General features: G+C 38.7%; 1 protein-coding gene across 5 annotated transcripts; it reads right to left on the minus strand.

Annotated features, from left to right (window-relative positions):
- Positions 1-2: 2 nt before the first annotated feature.
- On the minus strand, positions 3-19411 carry nrap (nebulin related anchoring protein). 5 transcript variants are annotated; one of them, XM_011487969.3, is made up of 43 exons: positions 19202-19411; positions 18583-18677; positions 18361-18448; positions 17537-17641; positions 16832-16942; positions 16648-16755; positions 16451-16555; positions 16267-16374; positions 16074-16181; positions 15189-15296; positions 14744-14860; positions 14277-14381; positions 14090-14197; positions 13781-13885; positions 13605-13703; positions 13394-13498; positions 13195-13302; positions 12185-12292; positions 11898-12095; positions 11712-11816; positions 11543-11641; positions 11370-11474; positions 10467-10574; positions 10229-10386; positions 9478-9631; positions 9307-9411; positions 7792-7890; positions 7520-7624; positions 7330-7437; positions 7123-7236; positions 6848-7045; positions 6510-6614; positions 6246-6344; positions 5382-5486; positions 5197-5304; positions 4805-5116; positions 4629-4733; positions 4433-4531; positions 4241-4345; positions 4056-4163; positions 2467-2778; positions 2223-2378; positions 3-766 (listed from the first exon to the last, which is right to left on the minus strand). In XM_011487969.3, the coding sequence occupies exons 1-43, from the start codon at positions 19265-19267 to the stop codon at positions 491-493; spliced, it is 5403 nt and encodes a 1800-aa protein (XP_011486271.1). In that variant the 5' UTR covers positions 19268-19411; the 3' UTR covers positions 3-490. The 5 variants fall into 5 exon arrangements, with proteins under 5 accessions (XP_011486271.1, XP_011486270.1, XP_020567775.1 ...); XM_011487968.3 differs by having other exon boundaries at positions 16648-16758; XM_020712116.2 differs by lacking the exon at positions 17537-17641.
- Between the last annotated feature and the right edge of the window lie 605 nt (positions 19412-20016).

A 20016-nucleotide genomic window follows, 5' to 3' on the forward strand; every position in this document is an offset into this window, starting at 1 on the left:
AGTTTGCCTTGAAAAAATGTATTTATTCCACGTTAAAATCAAGCATCTGCTTTCAGTCTATAACAGAAAGTCAAACTCGTAAAGCTGAACCGGTCAGACAAAAGTGCATCAACATCTTCAAAGTCTGCACTTCTAATGAGAAAGTGAACTTCAATAGATGAGAGCTCATTTAAACGTTTTGTGCAATGTGCTTTTTCCAACAAACACATAATTAACATGAACAAGTAATTTGGCATTTTCAGTTTCATCTTTTCAAATGCAAAATCCATAATTCCATCTTTTTCGTTCATTTTTAAATTCACTCCAACGTTATTTTCGTTGTTTTTCCTTATATTTATGCAGCCCTTTCACAGACTTTACAGATCCTCTCTTCTTCAACATGCTCTACACTTTCCCTTACAAACAAGCAATTTCCTTCAATAAATCAAATTTATTTTAAAGTTCTCACTTCCCTCAAAACTGTCAATATATAATAACAAACATCTCCACTCTATGCATCTCCAGCTTTGCTGGATGTAGTTGTCTGGACTGTGCTGTGGATGGCAGCAGATGAAGAGGTAGAACTGGACTTCTTCTCCATGGACCTGAATGAAGTTGTGGTGGAGGATTTTTTCTGAATGGTTTGCTTCCTCTTCACGTGGAGGACCTCCATAGCGTCCATGTTGACGCCCCCTTGAATCTCGGTGCTGTTTTCCTCGTGCTCTGAGACCTGCTGCTGCTGCTGCTGCTCCATCTGCTGCTGCTCCATCTGCTGCTGGTGACGCAACTTAAAGACAGAGAAAGAGAAAAGGTTTTGCAAAAAGTCCGAAACTTTACTGTCTTGCTTCTCGGGCTGGCTTTTACCAATGGAATTGAGGTTAAAAAATTGAATATTCATTTATTAGATAATTTATTTTAACCCACGTTTTTGTCTTTTTATTTGGAAAGAACCTATCTGGCGTTTTATAGTGTAAAATAACATTTTACATTAAAACAATTCCTGCTTTATTTAGTTTAAATAAGTTATGAAAAAAAAAAAATTTCATAGTTTGAAGCATTGCTTTTGGTCATGATTGAAGTTGCAGAAGAACCAGTGAAATACAGAAGAAATTGGAACTAAATCTGGATTTGGATGTCTTGTTTTAAGACTGATGTAAAACATAGATCGTGTGCTCACTTTTGCTGCAAGAAAATACATAATTTTGCAGTGGATCAATGGAAAAGGCCTGCCAATTAAAGGTGGACTGGAGGTTTTATTAGCCCACATCAAAATATTCTTCAGAACATTCAAAGACTTTTTTTATTTTAAAAGTTTTTATTTTCTGTTTGGGAGCCTCATTTAACCCTCCTGTTGTGTGTTTCTTTCTGAAAGACAACATGGATGTTTGTTGTCTGAATTACAAGTAGAGCAAATGAACCATTTTTATTTTATATGTTTATTAAATTAATTAAGATAAGCCGGTGAATTTTCAAAGTAGAAACATACTTTAAATATTTTAAGATTTCTAAATTTCAAAATGGGTCCAGTTGACCCAAAACACAAACAAGAGGGTTAAGATGTGAACTATTTTGCCAAAGGGATTCCTCTGATTGTGTTTATTACGTCAATATTTCATGCTATTTGTTTATTTTTTTAGACTTTGCCAATTGCACCAACGGGTTAATGTCCCTCAGGAAAAAGCAGAAACTTAGAAAAATGCTGCGTTCATGTGGTGTTGAAATGATCAGGAAAAAGACATGAACGTTAGAAAGACTACAAATTTTCCATCTTACCGTTCTAAAATGGCTTTTAATACTCCGTAGTCAGTGGCATGTTTTTTATTTGTTATATTGCAATCTTATCTGTCTTGTTTGTAATTTATTGATTTTTGTATTTTAATTCTTTGCTCTTAAATTGGCAAATTTTTCAATTTTTTTTCTTTATTTTACTGTGAAGTACTTTGTTACCTTGAAGGGATTGTTAAGTGATTGTTCACTGCATGAATGCAGAATACCTTTTTTGCACCCAGGCAAAGGTCATTTATTCAATTTGATTTATTCATCTATAGGTAGACACCAGAATTACAGGGAAAATAAAACATTATTATGGATCATTAATATGATTTATTTCAGTTTGGTGGGCCAGATTAAATAGTTTAATGGCATATGGCCCTCGGGATGTAGTTTCCCCACCCCTGGTCTAAAGTTTGAAAAAAAAAATCTAATAAACATAAATAAATTAAAAAAAATAAGACTGCTTTTACCATCATCATGTACTGATATTTTGCAATTGCCTCATCAGTGGAAACGCCCTCAGCCAGTCCCAGTTCTGCAGCCCGGCGGGCCAGCTCCGCCTTGTGGGACCCTGGAGGGGTCCAGCCCACTCCTTTGATCCAGTTCAGGTCAGACTTGTAGTTGACCTGCAACAGAGAATTTACATGACCAATCAAAGTTCAGTATGTCAGACCAACAGTGAGCCGATCTCCATCAGGAGCCCCACGGACGCACATCACTCTGCAGCTTGTAAGCCTGCTTGGCGTGCTTGACAGTGAGCTGCTCGGGGTCACAGGTGTAGTCGTGGAGCCTGCATCGGTACGTGAGGTCACTGGCTTGCGCCTGGCTCTTCTTGGCTTGTAAGAACTCCGGCTGGTCTGCACGGATCTGGTAGCGAGCGCGCTCCTCCTTGGACTGACGGCTGTACTCCAGGTTGCTCTGAAGCTTGCTGGCTGCCAGGGAGTGCACCATCTTGGGGTCGTCTTGGACGCAGCGCAGCCCCACCTGGTGGCCCTTCTCCTTCAGATGGGATTCTTTGTAACGGAACTAAAACAAAAACAAATTCTTGCATCAGAAATAAACTGGTAAAACGCACATTAAATGTGTTAGAATATAATTGTTCTAATCTATTCTATTATGTCATTAAAGGAAATGTGTTATACATTAAAAAATGGGACTATAACATAGTTCCCTTAAAGTTAAAGAAAAATATAATCTGGAGATTTGAGGGGAAACACACACAGAACTAATTTATCTAGAAAAGAAAGGTAGAAAGTCAAATTGTTTGCAACAATTCAATCAATCTGCTTTCAGAACCTGTTTAAAGTTGGAAACAGTGTGATTGCATTGCTACAGGACTAAAAAATAATCCAGATTAGGAGCTAATACAATGAACAAATGCAAATTTTGTGCATTTGTATTTGTTTAGAATTGTGTTTAAGATTGTTAGAAAGTTTTGTCTTTCTAACAGGCTTGTTTTAAATGAGCAATTGTATTCAATCATGATTTGGTAATCTCAGATTAATTGACATATTCCTTAAACTCGTTGTTTAACACTGTTTTTTTACCGTGTGACTCAAATTGGAAAATTCTATGAATTTATATTGTTTTCAAACTTTGTTCCATTGCAACTGTAAACATCTCTAATTAGAAGTTAAGAACCAGATTATATTGGCTATTTATTTATTTATTTATTTATTTATTTATTTATTTATTTATTTATTTATTTATTTGTTTATTTATTTATTTATTTATTTATTTATTTATACATTTATTTATACATTTATTTATACATTTATTTATACATTTATTTATTTATACAACAGGCCGTAGCCTATGGATACGTGAATTAACACACTGAAATCCCTAAAACCTATGCAAAGAAGAAAAATGAAAAATGAAGTAAAGCATAGTATGGGCAGGGTTACACACATTTGCTACTCCCATTCAAGCACTTAATTAAACTCATTTTGGCACATTTAATGGATTCCAAGTGTCATGTACTGTATATAAAAGTGCAAATATGTGAATAGAATTAGAATTAGAATGGCGTCATTTACATTTACAAGCGCACATGAATGTGGATAAGCATTTCTGTACGTGTACATATTAAATCATGACTAAATATCTAAGGTTTGATAGACCTGTGTATGGATGTATATGTATTTTGTTTGTCCTCTTTCGTTTGTTCTTGTTGTTTGTATTGATTGCTTAAAATATCCATAATCAATTTAAATAATATCTAAGTGGACATATCAAATGTATATTTTAACCATCTTTTATGGCCCCTCTTTTCCTCCTTTGGCATAAAAAGAGTAACTTACATCACTTGCGATGTCCCTGGAGGTCTTTGCAGTTTGGAAGGGTATGGCATCTAATCTCAGATCATGGCCTAATGTCTTCACTTGTTCTCCAGACGCCCGATAAACTTTCTAAAGAGCAAAGAAGGTCAGATCAGAGCTTCTGACTGTGGGTTAATGTTTGACAGAAAAGGTTTGGTAATGCTTACATCACTGATCTGCTGGGCATTGATCTTGGCTCTCACAAAGTCTGGATCATCTGGGTGTAGGGTGTACTTATGCATGTCTTCATTCTTTCCACTTTTGTACAGCCTCTGTGGAGGATTATATATACAAGAAAAACCCATGAAGACACATGATAAGGTCTGCAATCTTTGTGTAACTTTGGGGTTTTCTCCTGCCTCGTTGCACTGTTGGTAGCTCGTCTTGGCGTGGACCATATCAGGAGAATCGGTCACCGAGGTGAACTTGAGGCTGTCCGGCAGCTGACGATACTTTTTCTGCAGAGGCGAGATCAGGCTTTAAGCAACGAATGCACCAAAAATACATTTTTTTCAGATGAAAACATCCACATATGAAAGGTAGAAATGTACATACATCACTTATTAGCTCTCCAGCCTTTTTGGCAGACTCCAGCTGGGGTGCACCCACTCCGTCCCAGGCCACCCCTTTCATAAAACTGAGGTCTGATTTGTAGAGTTTCTACAAACAAACAAAACAAGATTCATCAAGCTTTAAGGCTTTTTTTCTTGTGTTTTTATCCACTTCCTCACCTCACTCTGCAGCTCGTAGGCCTTTTTGGCCCACTTGACCTTCATGTCGTCGGGCAGCACCGTGTACTCGTGCAGTCTCTTCCTGTAGTCCTGATCGCTGGCCAGCGTTTGGGCGTTCTTCGCAGCCACCAGGTGAATCATATCTGAAGTGAGGTGGTACTGGCCGCTTGTCATCAGCGCGTCTTTGCGGTACTCCTGGTTGCTGGCCAGTCGGCCTGCCTGTCGGCAGTGCAGGAGGTGTGGGTCATCAGTGATGCTCCTGGCTCCAATGTGTTTCCCCTTGTCCAGCAGGTGGCTGTACTTATATTTATACTGCAGAGAAAAGGACATTCTGCTCTCAGCTTCTGTTGTTGTGTTATTTTTGAGTATGTTTTGATGTGGGATGAGCTCACGTCGCTGGCGATGCCCGTGGAGCTCTTGGCAGACTGGAAGGGGATGTCCTGCATGGTGAGCTTATAGCCCTGAGCCCTCAGAGTGTTCCAGGACTCTCTATACTTGATCTGCACCAGAACATTTCCTGTTCAATTATGTCACACACACAAAATAGAAAGCCACCTTTTCTCCTTCCAATGTGTACCTCACTGAAGTTTGCTGCGTTGATCTTTGCTTGTGTGATCTCAGGCCTCTCAGTTGTGATGGTGTAGCTGTGTTGGTCATTCACACCTTTTTGTTTGTACAAACGCTAGAAAAAAGGGAAATGAGTGCAAATGCATTTTTACTTTCTTTTTACAACAGGAAGAAAAACTAGAAGAAGAAAAAAAATAGGGCACAAAAAAATCCCCACAATAACATACGACGAAGGTATTAGGGCCACCATAGATTGTCTTAAAAATTTGTAATCTTATTATTTCATTGTCTTAAAATTTTGACGTTTTCTGTTGATTTTTATAACTTTATTCTTACTTTTTTTTAAAAACTTTTTTCATAATTTTTACTTTATTCTCATCAAACTTTGCCTTCTTTTTTGAAAATTCTACCCATTTTTTTCCGTGTATTTGTAATAGTTGACTTTTTTCTTGTAAAATTTGAGTTTTGCTAATAATTTTAAGTCTATTCTTGTTAAATGAGACTTTTTTGATAATCGTATTACTTTATTCCTGTAAACAACTTTATTACCGTTAAAATTAGACTTTTTCTTACAATTTTATGACTTTGATCTCATAAAATGTTGATTTATTTCCTCATGTATTTTTTACTTTAGGGCCATATTTTCACAACTTTTTTCTTCTACAATTCTAAGGCTTTATTCCCATAAAAATTTGACTTTTTTCATATAATTTCATGACTGCAGTCTCATAAAATGTTGAGGTTTTCTCAGATTTTTATGACATTTTGGTCATATTGTTACGACTTTATTCTCATATACTTTCATGGTGGACCTACTATCCTGTCAGAAAAGTGAGACTCCTTTATAAAATGAAAATCGAATTCATCCCCTCACCTCATTTGTAATCTGCCCACTGAGTTTAGCGTGGACGATGTCTGGAGAGTCTGCAATGGAGGTATGCTTGAACTTGCATGGCTGTTGTCTGTAGTTTTTCTGTTGGAGAAAGTACAACAACATTTGTGTTTGCCTATTATCTTCACGTCCAAAAAGTACACAAAATACACTTGAAAGGAAGGGCAGAAAGAAATGACAACATATTTTGATTGATTTCAGTTAAATGTGTTCAAAATGAGCAAAAAAATAAAGAAAACTTCTTACATCACTGATTAGATCTGTGGCTCGTTTGGACTCTTCAATCTGCAGGGCTCCAGTGCCGATCCAGGCTGCACCTCGCAAATAATTCAGGTCAGAGCGATACTCTCTCTGCAGACAAAGCAAACTTTTTTTTTCCTAGTCTCTGTAAGGCTTTTTGTTTACATTTAATGCTAGAGAAAATCAGAACGGTTAGCTTTAAAAGAGAGTTTCAAAACGGGGCTTTTGCTTTGACAGAAGTTAGAAAATTATTTATCACTGCCCTTAAAGACTTTTAGACTTTGTTGTTATTTTACTAAAAGAGTTCTAAAATATGCATAATGAAGAATCGGAGATCCTCCCACCTCACTCTGCAGAGCATAGGCCCTCTTGGCGGCCTGCAGCTTCAGGTCATCAGGCAGTGAGGTGTAGTTATGCAGGAACAGCTTGTAGTCCTGATCACTGACCAGCGACTGGGCTTTTTTAGCATGAGCCACCTCCATCATGTCCATCGAGAGGTGGAACTTAGAGAGCTGCTTTGCAGAGTCCTGTTTATACTTGATCTGAACATTTCAAAGAAAGTATTTAATGAATTTCAAGTTCCGAATCTCTTTTTTTTCTGAAGTGGTGATGCACTCACATCGCTCTGCAGGGTGCTGGCGTGGACCGAGTGAGCAATGTTCAAGTCATCCTGCAGTCCCTTCAGTCCAATCATCTTTCCTTTACTTCTCTCAAAGTCTCCTTTGTACTTTTGCTAGAATAATCATTCATTTATTGAGTTTTAGGCGTCACAAAGCCACTTTTTTCATTTATTGGACAGTCAAAAACAGATGAAATATAATCTCACATCACTTAGGATCTCCGCAGAGGCTCTGGCGGACTGGAACGGAATGGCATCCAAACGCAGCTTGTAGCCACCGCCGCGTGACTTTGTCCAAGACTCCTTGTAACGACTCTGATTGGGCAAACATCAGACATGGTGTGAAGAACGGTTAACTGGGTCAAAAGTTGGACCCAAATGGGATTTTTTGTTTTACCTCACTGATGTTCATGGCGTTGATCTTAGCCTGCGTCAACTCAGGCAGCTCCCCACTGAGTGTGTAGTTGTGCTTCATGTTTTCTCCTTTCTCCCTATATAACCTCTGGGGAACAGAGCAGAAACATGGGGATATCACCACCCAGCTTTTTATTGGATTACAAATAAAGTGGTCTTTGAAAAAGCAAAAGCTGGGACCAAATATTCATAAGAATCCACCCTCTTGGTGGATTTTTTAATATTTATCCTGTGAGTAACTAAGGATAAACTTACATCATTGGCCAGTTTATTACTTTGCTTGGCCTGAGTCATCTCTGCAGTGTCCTCAATGCTGGTGAACTTCAGGGAGCTCACATTCTGCCGGTACTTTTTCTGGAGAGACATGATGTGAAGAGGAAAGCAAACACGTCCATTTTAGGGAGCAGATACGTTTACAAGAGTATCGAAAATATCTGCCCTAATAAATAAAAAAAGTAGCCATAAAGAAAGGTTTCCATACACACACGACAGCGACTGATACTGATACATCTATATAAATAGAGGAAGGTGCTCTGTCATTTCAGCCTAATGCGGCTGACCCTTTTAACTAGTGGCAGCCTTTGATAAAGCCATAAATAGAGTAGGGTGCCTCACGTCTGCAATAGAAATGTCTCACCAAAATGGTCTGAAGTGAATGATAAAATGATAAAATATGTACTGGTACAAGTGTTGTTTTGTTTCCGCCACCATTTTTCCGATGATGGAGGACATATTTAAAGAAAATTAGGTATTTTTTATTCGATTATTTAGAATGTATATCTTTGTGAATTCAAAGTCAACTACTTTTATCCAACAATGGGGAAATTTGTTCTCTGCATTTTGACCCATCCCCTGGGGGAGTGGTGAGCTGCAGACAACCTGCACTTGGTGGTTCAACCCAGTGGTGCCCCCCAATCCAACCCCTTAATGCTGAGTGTCAAGCAGGGAGGCATCAGGTCCCATTTTTAAAGTCTTTGGTATGACTCTCCCTGGGTTTGAACCCACGACCTTCCAGTTACAGGGTGGACACTCTACACCACTGAGCTGGTGTTAGGTTAGGGGGGGCCACAAGCTCCCTGCTCTGCTCCATTCTGATGCATCCATTTGTAAATGACTAGCTCTATGTACGTCCATCTGGCTCAAAACTGTATGGCTGGATAGCTACAATATTGCTCGCCATTTTTGTTGCACCAGCTGTGGGTGTGAGGGGCTGTAAGCTAGCGGGAGAGCGTGTGAACAGATGGATGATGGGAAGGGGGGGTGGGATAACTCTGCGTCAGCAGTCCTGCCCACAACGCAGATGCAAATTTAAGTTGTGGCAAGAATCTGTATTGTAAGAATGGACACAAGTTTTTTTTAGATTTTGGGTAAAAAAAACAGCATAATCATAATTAAAATACCACTGGAAGGCTCTCAAAAATAGATCAAAAGATGACCCGAGTGGGTCTTTAAATAGAAATTGTTTTAATTCTTTAAAAGGGATAGTTAGCTACATCAAAGTGAAAAGATGTGTGATCAGTTATGTAGAGAAATTTAAAATATTATTGGAAAACTAAAGCTTTTTGACACTAGAGATGCTGCAGTCAAAGCAGAGCCGGTTTGCAGCTCAGTTTGGAGAAAATAAGAAGAGTCTCTGGCCCTTTAAATGCAATCTGTGCCATAAACCTTTTCACCGTTCAGTCACATGTTACACAATCATACACATCACCATTTCACAGCCTCGGTTAAATTGGCAATTCAAAGGAAGCGTTCAAAAACAGCGCCCTTTACCTCGCTGATTAGTTCTCCAGCTTTCTTTGCCTGCTGGACATCCAGTGAGTTGGAAGCCTCCCAGCCGACGCCCTTCATCCAGTTCAGATCTGACCTGTACCGTTTCTAAAGGCATACAAGAATTTGTACTGAAGCGTCTGCATCATAGATGCCACCAATAAGCAGACTCACATCACTCTGCAGATCGTTGGCCTTTTTCGCCCAGGCGATGCTCAGATCGGTGGGCAGAGTTGTGTATTTGTGGAGGAAAGTCCTGTACTTGGTCTCGGTGGCCAGATCCTGAGCCATCTTAGCATGACTGATGTTCAGCATGTCCAGAGAAACGCTGGGAAGAGAAGACGGTAAGGATAGAGAAGCATGAGCCTGAAATCAGAATGTGATCGGTGCAGAAAAACGCTTTGATTGTGCTTTTGTATCTGCCAAAAGAAAAAAGGACTTTTTTCTTTTTGTCCACATGCCCTTTTGAAAAGTACAGGGTTAGGATGGGCATTTCTCACCATTTCAGCATTTCTGCTTTTAATCTAAGACTACAGTATCTATGACAGAAATAATAAACCCTTAAACTTTTATTCGACATTTAAACAAAAAATGGATTTTGGATTAAATTATTCATCCTTTTTTCTGATTTTTACGTTATCGACAGCCTCCATGGAGGAATGTATCTGCTCTTGGTTCACTAAATGGCATGGATTCATAGGAGCTAATTAAAAATAAATGACCCGTATCATTGCCAATCACTTCAGATAAATGAAACCTGGTGAACTATGACATAGAACGGCTAAAGAAGATGAGGGTACCTGGAAAGTAATTTACGATTTTTTGTGATTTAGTGTTTAGATTTGATTAAATGGATTTGGTTATTTTGTAGAGATGAGGTTGGAAGCTGCAGGACAAGAGGTCACATGGTAGATCTGATCCACACCTGTATTTGGTCTTGGTGTCCTCATAGTTCTTCTTGTAGTGCAAGTCGCTCTGAAGTTTGGTGGCCAGAGCAGAGTGAGCCATTTGAGAGTCGTCACTGACCGACTTAATGCCGATGGCTTTGCCTTTGCTTTTCTCATAATCCTTCCTGTATTTGACCTGAGGATGACAAAAAAATGTGAGTTTATACTAGAAATCACAAATGTTTCCTCTAAAAAGCAATTTTTTTTTAAACATACATCACTGGCCAGGTCTGTCTTGGCTTTTGCCGTCAGGATTGACAGAGAGTCTAGACGGAGCTCAAAGCCCTTTTCTCTCTGTTTCTCCCACTGACTCTTGTACACTTTCTGCAAAAACAGTACAGGTACAAGACAAAACCCATTTATTATAGCATTTCTGCTCACAATAACTCCAATGTGATTGTCACATGAGAAGAAAATAACAATAATGTTGCTGAAACTGAGTAATTGGATCCCTCTAATGCCTAATTATCTGCTCTTTCATACCCCCCCCCCAAACACACACACACACACACACACATTTACCAAAAAATCTTAATGTTTATATCAATAAATTCAGTCACACTATTCGATGATCCCATCATGTCAGCATGTTTCTTCTAAGGAAAACTCACTAGCTTAAATATATATATATATATATAAAATATTTTCCCAATTTGTAGGACTTTGTAAACAGAGCGCTCTCAGCAGTGGGAAGGGGAAAAGGGGCGGGGTTGCTCACGTCAGAGTTTCTAAAGAACCCCTACCCCTTTCCAGAAACTATGTCCCAGAAAATGACACAGGTTTTTGGATTTTGGCTAAAAACTGCATAAGTAAGAAAAAATGGCAGATGATGTGAACAGTAACAGAAATTAACGGACGACGCAGAAGCATGAATCGTGACGTGGAGGTCACTTACAAAAGAAATAAATATTCAATCAATTTTTTGTACTGCATTAGGTGTGCATTATCACTAGGAATTATCCCTTTTTAACCCACACCCAGCAGCCAATCAGAATCAAGGATTCACCTGGACCATGGTATAATCATAATTAAAAGACCACTGGGAACGCTTTTACTATCAAAAGAGGATCAAAGTGGCTTTTCAAATTGTGGCACTTAAAAAGAAAACGTTAAACTTACCCCACTGAGCAGGTCCGCGTTGGCTTTTGCTTGTCTGAAAAGCGGCTCGTCTTTTGTCATGGTGTATTGGTGAATCATCTGCTCTGTGTTTGCTTTGTACGCCAACTGGAAGAGCAAAGATGGGAGTCACACGGTGAGAGGAGCCCTAAGTGTACCTGAAGGGTGGGCCTTACGCCGCTCTGCAGCTCCTGACTTCTCTGGGCGTGTTTCATAGAAAGATCATCAGCCACATGTGTGAACTTGATGCTGTCTGCCTTCTGACGATATTTAGTCTGCAAGGAGGAGATTTCAGTCGATGAACATGAGGATTGACGTTAAACTTAAGCAATAGGTAAGGCTCACATCACTAAGCAGCTCTCCAGCTTTTTTAGCCTGAGTAATGTTGAGGCATCCCTCAGTCTCCCAGCCGACCCCTTTCATCCAGTTTAAGTCGGAACGATACTGGTTCTGAGGACCGGAAGCAAGCACACGTTTGAACCCTTTCTTTGAATATTTATGGTACTATAGCCTTTTTGGTGATTCTCTGACCTCACTCTGCAGAGCATAGGCCTTCTTAGCCTGCTGGACCTTGATGTCATCGGGCATGACGGTGTAGTCGTGCAGCTTGGTGCGGTATTCCAGATCACTGGCGAGAGCCTGGGCCTTCTTGGCGTGACTCAGGTTGATCATGTTCAGAGGAAGGCTGAAATGAGCCTGGCTCTCCTTGGAGCCTTTCTTGTATTCAATCTACAGGGTTAATGACAGTCAATAAAAATAAAATGCAATAAAGCAGATTCAGAAGCTCGTCGTTACTCGTCACTGGTGTCCATGCTTACGTCACTGCTCATTTTAGCCACTTGGAGAGAGTGAAGAGTCTTGGAGTCACTCACATTGACCCCCGCTGCTCTCTCCTTGTTCTTCATGTACGACTCCTTGTATTTAATCTGAAACACATGTCCATGTCATTTAATTTAATAATCAAGCCATTACAGCTGATCAAGGCCACTTCAGATGTTTTTCTTCGAGGGGAGCCTGGTTTATATCCGGTCCCTGAGAAAGACTGTACGTTTACCTTCAAAATGTGAAGGATAACTGATAAATATAGAAAAAAATTGATCTTATATATAAGATACATATATCTTATATAGAGAGTAACAGCAGTACAAGTTAAAAACAACAAGTGTAAGCAAGATTAATTTGGTAAAAATTTATAAAAACGGATACATTTTTGGCAAACGGTCAGTTTTTCCTGTCTTTCCCTGTTTATGTACGTGTGATGCAAAGAAAAAGACGTCCAATCACATGCTGCCTTCAACCTATTAGGTCAATTACAATTGGCTTGAAGTGTGTGTAAAGTGCACACACAATACATATCTTTCCCCAAAGCACTGCAAACAATGCCTGTTGCCTCAAATGCATTGAAAAAATAATAGATCAGTTATTTATTTGACACAGAATGTATTTTATTTTTTAGGAACTTGCATCTCCTGCTGTCTAATGTAAAATGAATTAAAATTGTATTTGGAAACACAATTTAGAAACACTCTATAGAAAAAGATAGCACTGTTATAATTCAATTATTGTAAATATTTAAAAGCAGCATTAAACAAATAAAAGTATACAAGGGCTCAAAAACAGAAAAGTGTATTTTTTAAAACAGTGAAGTGGGATTTTGTGGTTCTTGTTGGGTTTTGGTCAGTAAGCACTGGCCCAAATGGCTCAAACGTTGCAGACCTCTGATTTAAGCAAAAGGTAGCGTATCGCCACAAACGTAGTTGAATCTTTATCGATTCTTGGACCATGTTTGGGTGTTGAATCGTGTGTGAGGAAAAGACACACAACGTACATCACTGGCGAGATCGCGTGAGGCTTTGGCAGCTTTCACGCTCAGGTCGTCCACACCCACTTCACAGGCCTTCGACTTGGTCTTCTGCCATTCTTCCTTATATTTAATCTAGATGGAGAGGATCAACACTTGGAAAATAAAGGACTGGACGTTGGATAAACTTCCACGTGCACCAAGTGTAAAAGCAGTGACAACTTACATCACTACACAAAGCTGCATTGGCTTTGGCTTTCTGGATCTGTGGCAGATCCTGGGACAGTGTGTACTGGTGCTTCGTCTTTTCATAGCCTGCTTTGTAATTTAACTATGGGAAACAAGTGTTCGCACAACAAAAACACAAATGGGGAGGCCTGAGTGCAGTCCTAAAACAAGGGCTTTGGGGTTATTAGGAGGAGTTCAGTTTTACTCACATTGCTGACAAGTTGAGCATTTTTCTTGGCTAAAACAATCTCTGGCGTGTCGGTCACTGACTTGTACTTGACCTGGTCTATGTGCTGCCTGTAGTTTTTCTGCAAGACACAATAAAAATACTGCTGAACAGCTGAAACGCCTTCTTGTTGTTCTCTAATATGTGGGCAGGACGTACATCTTTCAGGGGGTCCAGTTTCCTCTGGCTTTGGTAGCCAGGCGTCAGAGTGGCTGGATAGTTGTATTCAGCCTGCTCTTGTTCACTGCCTTGTTTATACGCAATCTGAAGCAAACAATGCAAAAAAAAATGTAAATCATTTTACAATCATATAAGCTTTTTTTCAAACGTTGTGTGCTCATTTTGGATCTGATGAGGAGTTTCGTCTATAACGGAAGACCAGAACCTACTTAAGATAAAGAAAAATACATTTTTTGACCCATTCTTCATATCCCAGTCTGAAAAAAAGTCCCTCAAAACTTAACTTACATCACTTGCCAGCTTCATAGCTTTCATGGCATGCATGGTTCTCTTGTCGATCCCAGAGTCTTCATAGTGACCTTTCATATCGCTTTTGTATTTCTCTTTGTACTTGTTCTGTTAAGAGAGAATATCCTGGTTAGCTACAAACACTTCACACTATTCTAAATGCCTATTTTGCATGTCTAACACTTACATCACTTGTGAATTTGGCAACTTTGGCGGCGTTTTGAAACTGTGGAGTCTCACAGAAATTGATGCTGTGTCCTTTGGTGTTTTCCAAGTCCTTCTTATACTCCACCTGCAGGGATAAGTATGGACGGCTTCAGCTGTGATCTTACTAAGGCTCAGAATAGATGCTCATGAATGAAGTTGAGGCCTTGGGGGACTGGTTCACAATCATCGGCATGATGGGATGTCCCATGACCTTGAACGTGAGCTCCCCTGCCGCCACACATGCATGTCAAGGATGCTAGAAATGCCGGTTAGGTGACCTCTTGTTTTTGGAGATTTAAATCGTTTCTCCAGCTCTTAAAGTCACATTTAAATAAATCACAGCTCGTCCATCAGTAAATTATGTTTTCTGGTTGCTTTTTTACACAAATTCACAATTTACTTTGTCTCACTTAAGTTCATAGATGGGTGATTCAAAGGGTGCCCCACCTCACTAATGATCTTGTTGATTTTTTTAGCATTCTTCAGCGTCAGGTTGTCCTCTGTGGTTAGATTGTGGAACTGTGACGTGCCCTTCATCTTGTTCAAGTCCTTCTTGTAGTTTAGCTGCAAAGAAATTTGAGATGATTGAGTGCAAGTAGCAGGATGACACGTCGGTTTAAGGGGAGGATCAGAAACGGGGCGCCGGATTGTTGTTCCCAGAATCCTTAGCCCATAAATGACAAATCCACAAGATGGATGAGACCACAAGCGAACTGTATTCTACAATGTTTAGATATGATTAAAAAAACACATTACAACACACCTGATGCAGGCAGGTTCCATTTTTAACCAGCTTTAAATGTAAAAGTTCAAGTGGACCCTCAAACATTTACATAGCAGAGTCTCAGTGTCATTTTAAATGTTGCTTTTTTAGTATTTATTTGATACTCACGTTACTTGCGATTTCCTGAGCCTTCTTTGCAAGATGATAACTGGGAGTGATCATGGCAGGGAAGCTTCCTTTTCCTCGTTGTTGCTCGTATTCCTCTGTATACGCTATCTGTAGTTTCAAAAAAAAGATTCCCCTCAAGAAAATTTGTGAGTTGAAGCTGATTGCTCAGAGGTTACTAAAGATGCTAAAAACTATCAAGTTAATTACCAAATAAATTAATAAAAAATGAATCAAGCAAGAAAAATAATTTAGGTGGGTAAAATAAAAAAAATAAATTAGCAAAGACAAAAAAACACATAAAAATTTTAACAGGCAAAATATATTTTTTGAATACCACTAAGTAGTTTTTAGATATTGCTAAAATGATAATATTTCTTGCTAAACTGAGGAAAATTTAAAGATATAAAATTCAACGTTTTTTTAAAAAGAAAGTCTGACACAGCTGAGCAACAATATAAAGAGTTTAACCTCTGAATTTTTCTAAGAAACTGGCAGAACTGAGAATATTATTACAAAAACGTCTGTATAAAAGACCAAATTCCCTGTCAAAAGTTAAATTTTAAACTTCTTTAAGATATGCAGATAAAAAGTCAACATTACAAAAAAGACCAGTTGTTCTAAATCGGTTGTGCTAAATGTTTTCAAAATATGATTCCTATCTAAATAAATTATGTAGAAAATTTGACAAAATGATAAAAAAGCCTAAAAATACAAGCAAAGATTTACAAAAACAAAATTGCTACAAGTCTGCAGGAATTAAATGAGAATTACTATAAAACAATGTAGCATTGGCGTGTGCGTATGATTTTCCTTATGAATAACACTTTACAGTATGCATCTCTTACATTGTATTTGTAAGATATGCATTGTTCTGCATTTTTTTACCTGACTGAAGTTCTCTGCATTTTCTTTGGCGTGAATGGCCTCGGCGGCTGCTGCCTCAGCGCTTACTTTACCCCTAATCTCCTGCTCATACATCTGCCGATACTTAATCTGCATCCACAAGACAAAATCAGACGCTGATTAACACTTTTCTTATACACATAAAATGTGTGCACGCTTTTATTTTGACACCCACATCACTAGCTTGCTCAGTTGCCTTCTTTGAGACTTTGTATCCTGGGGTGAGATGTGCAGGGAAGCTCCCTTTGCCCCTCTGCTGTTCATATTCTTCCGTGTAAGCATACTGCAGGACAGAAGAAGTCATGAGAAGACTACTTTGAGCATCTCAAAACATAAATTAAGAGGGCTTAAACACTTACATCGCTGGCAATTTGTGCTTGTTTCTTTGCAAGGAGCACCTCTGGAGTATCAACAAGAGTTGTGTATTTTGACATCCTTTCTTCATGCCCCTTTTTATACTCCAGCTGGGAAAAAAAAACAAAAAGGATAGTTTCCTTGTGAATCCTTGTAATGAAATCTGAAAGAAAACTTTATTTATTAAGGTGGATCTACTTACACTACTTGCTAAGACGTTGGCTTTTTTGGCTGCTTGGTAACTTTGTGTCATCATCGCAGGGAAGCTGCCTTTTCCTTTTGACTCTTCATTCTCCTCTGTGTATTTTACCTGCATGAAAAATAAAAATAAAAACACTTCAAGAGCTACTTTTTCAATATACAAAGAAATAAAGATGAATACTTACATCACTGATGGTCTTCTGCTCTTGTGACATTGTCACTACCTCCTGGTTGCTCACCATCCCAGAGTATCTGAATGTCTGCTGCTGGGAGAACTCAGACTGAGACCGAAAAGCCTGTTTTTAAACAACAACAAGCAAATCTGATCAACTTTAAAAGTGATTTCCGTATTTTATGAATGTCCTGTTTGATAAAAAAAAATGTTCTGGCAAAATAAAAGATGAAATTAGACAAACTTGCATTATAAATATCATTTTAAGCAGCTGACATGACAATTACTGAAGATTTAGGAGTTTGCTTTATTACATTTTAGTGCCCATTTAGTCATTTTTTGTCTAAAACTATCCTCTACTAGTTTGATGCTTTTACTATGCCCCATACTGTGACCTCTTAAAGGTCAGTGGGGTAGCTGTAGGGTGAGGTTAGTATATATTTTACAGCAACTGAACACATTGCATGTCAATTAACTTAGACCTGTCTGGAAGATAATATGTTTTTTTTTTTTTTATTAATTTTCTGACTTTTTTCCACAAAAAAAGACACAAAAGTATAAAACACTAGATAATTTTGCAAACAAACATAATTTTTTAACAAAAGTAAGAATATTTTAAGTGTTTGTTACACTATTGGGATTTTGTTGATCTGAATCAGGATGTCAAAGAGTCCGAACTCCCTTAAAAAATGAGCCAGGTGCTCTTCCTGGAGCTCACCTGGCTGGCCATCTGACTGGCTAGACGAGCCTTCTCCATCTCCATGGATCTCATGTCATAATGGAAGGAGGACATAAAGCGTTCGCCATCCTCACGATATTTCAGCTACGAATACACACGGACGACAAGCATTAAGCCGAAGCAAGCACAAGCGTGCACGTGCTTCACATATTCACAAAACCCATTGATGGATGCTTTAAATCATCAGCAGATACAAGAACATTTAGATCCTAAAACAGGATCTCACAGAAGGACATGTACACACAAGTTTAGGGCCACATAAGCTGCAAGGCAAGTGGGATGTCTGTGCAGTGACTCAAATCCCATGAGCTAGCTAGCATTCAGATCATATAAGCACAGAGCATGGCGTGTACATGCAGACACAGACAGACGGTAACAGGTGGCGTGGCAGAGGATAGGAAGGGATGCGAGACTGTTTTTTCGGATATATAATTTTAGCCCCTGGAAGCATAAATAGTGAAGCCCCGGGGAGGAGTTAGTCTGACTACTGTCAGAGGAACAGAAATAACCTGAACCACTCTGTCCATTCCTAACCCCTGCCGTCACCAGACAGACTGCGGCACAGACGTCCACCTTTACCCTGCCTTTTGGTGAAGAACCATTGGGCCTACAGTTGAGGTTTCATGGAGTTGAGAGTAACATGCGCACACTGGAGACTTCAATCTCAAAAATAATCCAGACATGACAAACCCCGGTAAATATTCCAGTCTTGGCATACATAGTTGCTTATGCCAGCCTCCCAACACTACACAGTGAGTCAGAGAAGAGCCTGAAGGCCTCGCAGTGCAGTGACGCAACCTTACCTCACTGCTGGCTTTGCTTTGCTTCTTAGCGTTGATGTTGATGGGAGTTTCATAAACGCTTGTGAAAGTGTTGTTCCTCGGATTGTGCCTGAAACGGTCGTCAAATGCAATTCAATTGTTGGATGTTTAATAGCTGGGGTGAAACAGAAAATGACTAATAACATTTCTTATCATAATGAGTCCCATTGATGGATCGTGCACACACAGATTGGTGTTACTCACACAGAGCAGTAGGGTCTTTTTTTGTGGCTGACAAAATTGTTGGCAGTGAGGACCATCTTGCAGACATCGCAGTGGAAACATGCTTTGTGCCAGTTCTGATTTTCAAAAGGCAAAATACCAATTTTAAAACTCTTTTGTATTTAAATTGAATTTTTGGTTTAGAAAAAAACAAAATAATGTAATGTCCTGTAAAAATGTAAATTTGTCTCTTTTTTGACAACTTTGCAAATGTTTATTTTACTAAAATGCTCTGAAAAACATACGTTTCAGTAAAAATTATTGTTTTAAATAGTAAACTTGAACATAATAGTGTTGGAATAACTTTTGAACAAACTCTTTGGCTAAAGTTAAGGCAAATTGTGATATTTTTTGTTAGAAAAGCAGGTAAATTTGAAGCATATTTTCAAGAATTACATAACAAATATCAAATTTAATTCATTTTACTTTATTGATTTGTAAATTATTTGCAGGTCAGATTTTCTTGAACATTCACCTGAAACACGTTGTGAGTAGTCTACCTAAACTAAACGCCAAAACAACAGAGGGTTTCTCATACTGGTAAAGCGAATAAGCAAGCCCTACCTCTGTTAAATTATATTTGAAAATGTTGTTTTGTTACCTGATCAATGCAGTTGATCTTCTCTGCTGGGTAGACCACAAACCCACACCTGGCACAGGACTGCATCGTGTGTTCTTCTTCAAAAATACAATTCAGCAAAGGTGAGAAATTACAACCAATGTATGTCCAGATTTAAAGTTTGGGTTTGGTAGAAGAAAGTGGCTCCCTTGATTTAGTGTTTCTCTGGCTGTGGTAAACTTAGCAATGAGGCTGGAAGTCTGACACTGCCTCTTACTTGACACCGTGTCCCATGACGGATCAGGCCCCCACCTCAATGCCCCCATGCTTTTCATGACTGGCTGGGTTTAGCTGTCCATCTCCAGTCACAGAGCTGGAGCGTTCACATGTCACTGTGTTTGTGTAATGAACCCCAGATGGCCAATTAGTTCACAGGCATTTACATTATGACACAAGTGCCTATTTTGCACGAGTTTAATCATTTAAGGAACCAATAGTCTTATACTGCTCTGCCAGTTTTCTATGAATAAATAAATGACACAAACTGATGATAAACAATAAACTTCGTTTTGTTTTTATCCTTTTTTATGTTTCAGCCTATTTTTCTTAATCCTTATTTAATTTTTTTAAGTGCTCTATAAATAAATAATACGATCCTCTGTTGGTAGACTTTTAGCTCTTCTTTATTCACAATTCTGCAAAATTATAATTACTTTTCACAAGGACGTGGTTTCATTAAAAAAACTATTTTAAAGGGATCAAACTACTTTTTCTTAATATAAAAAAGGAAACCTCTAAATTACAATTTATTCCAACTCTTTGACTTAGGTTAAATAATTCTAACACTGATTAGTCTG

This window comes from Oryzias latipes, chromosome 19 (genome assembly GCF_002234675.1).
Source record: "Oryzias latipes chromosome 19, ASM223467v1".
NCBI classification, from domain to species: Eukaryota; Metazoa; Chordata; class Actinopteri; order Beloniformes; family Adrianichthyidae; genus Oryzias; species Oryzias latipes.

Bases quoted from the DNA above. Each gene is read 5' to 3' on its own strand.
- nrap (XM_011487968.3), bottom strand. From the start codon at position 19,267: ATGCAGTCCTGTGCCAGGTGTGGGTTTGTGGTCTACCCAGCAGAGAAG. The intron at 7,625-7,791 runs GTAAGTTTATCC...TCTGTTCCCCAG, and splicing joins GTAATAAACTGGCCAATGAT to AGGTTATATAGGGAGAAAGG. The intron at 5,305-5,381 runs GTACACATTGGA...GTTCTGGTGCAG, and splicing joins ACGCAGCAAACTTCAGTGAG to ATCAAGTATAGAGAGTCCTG.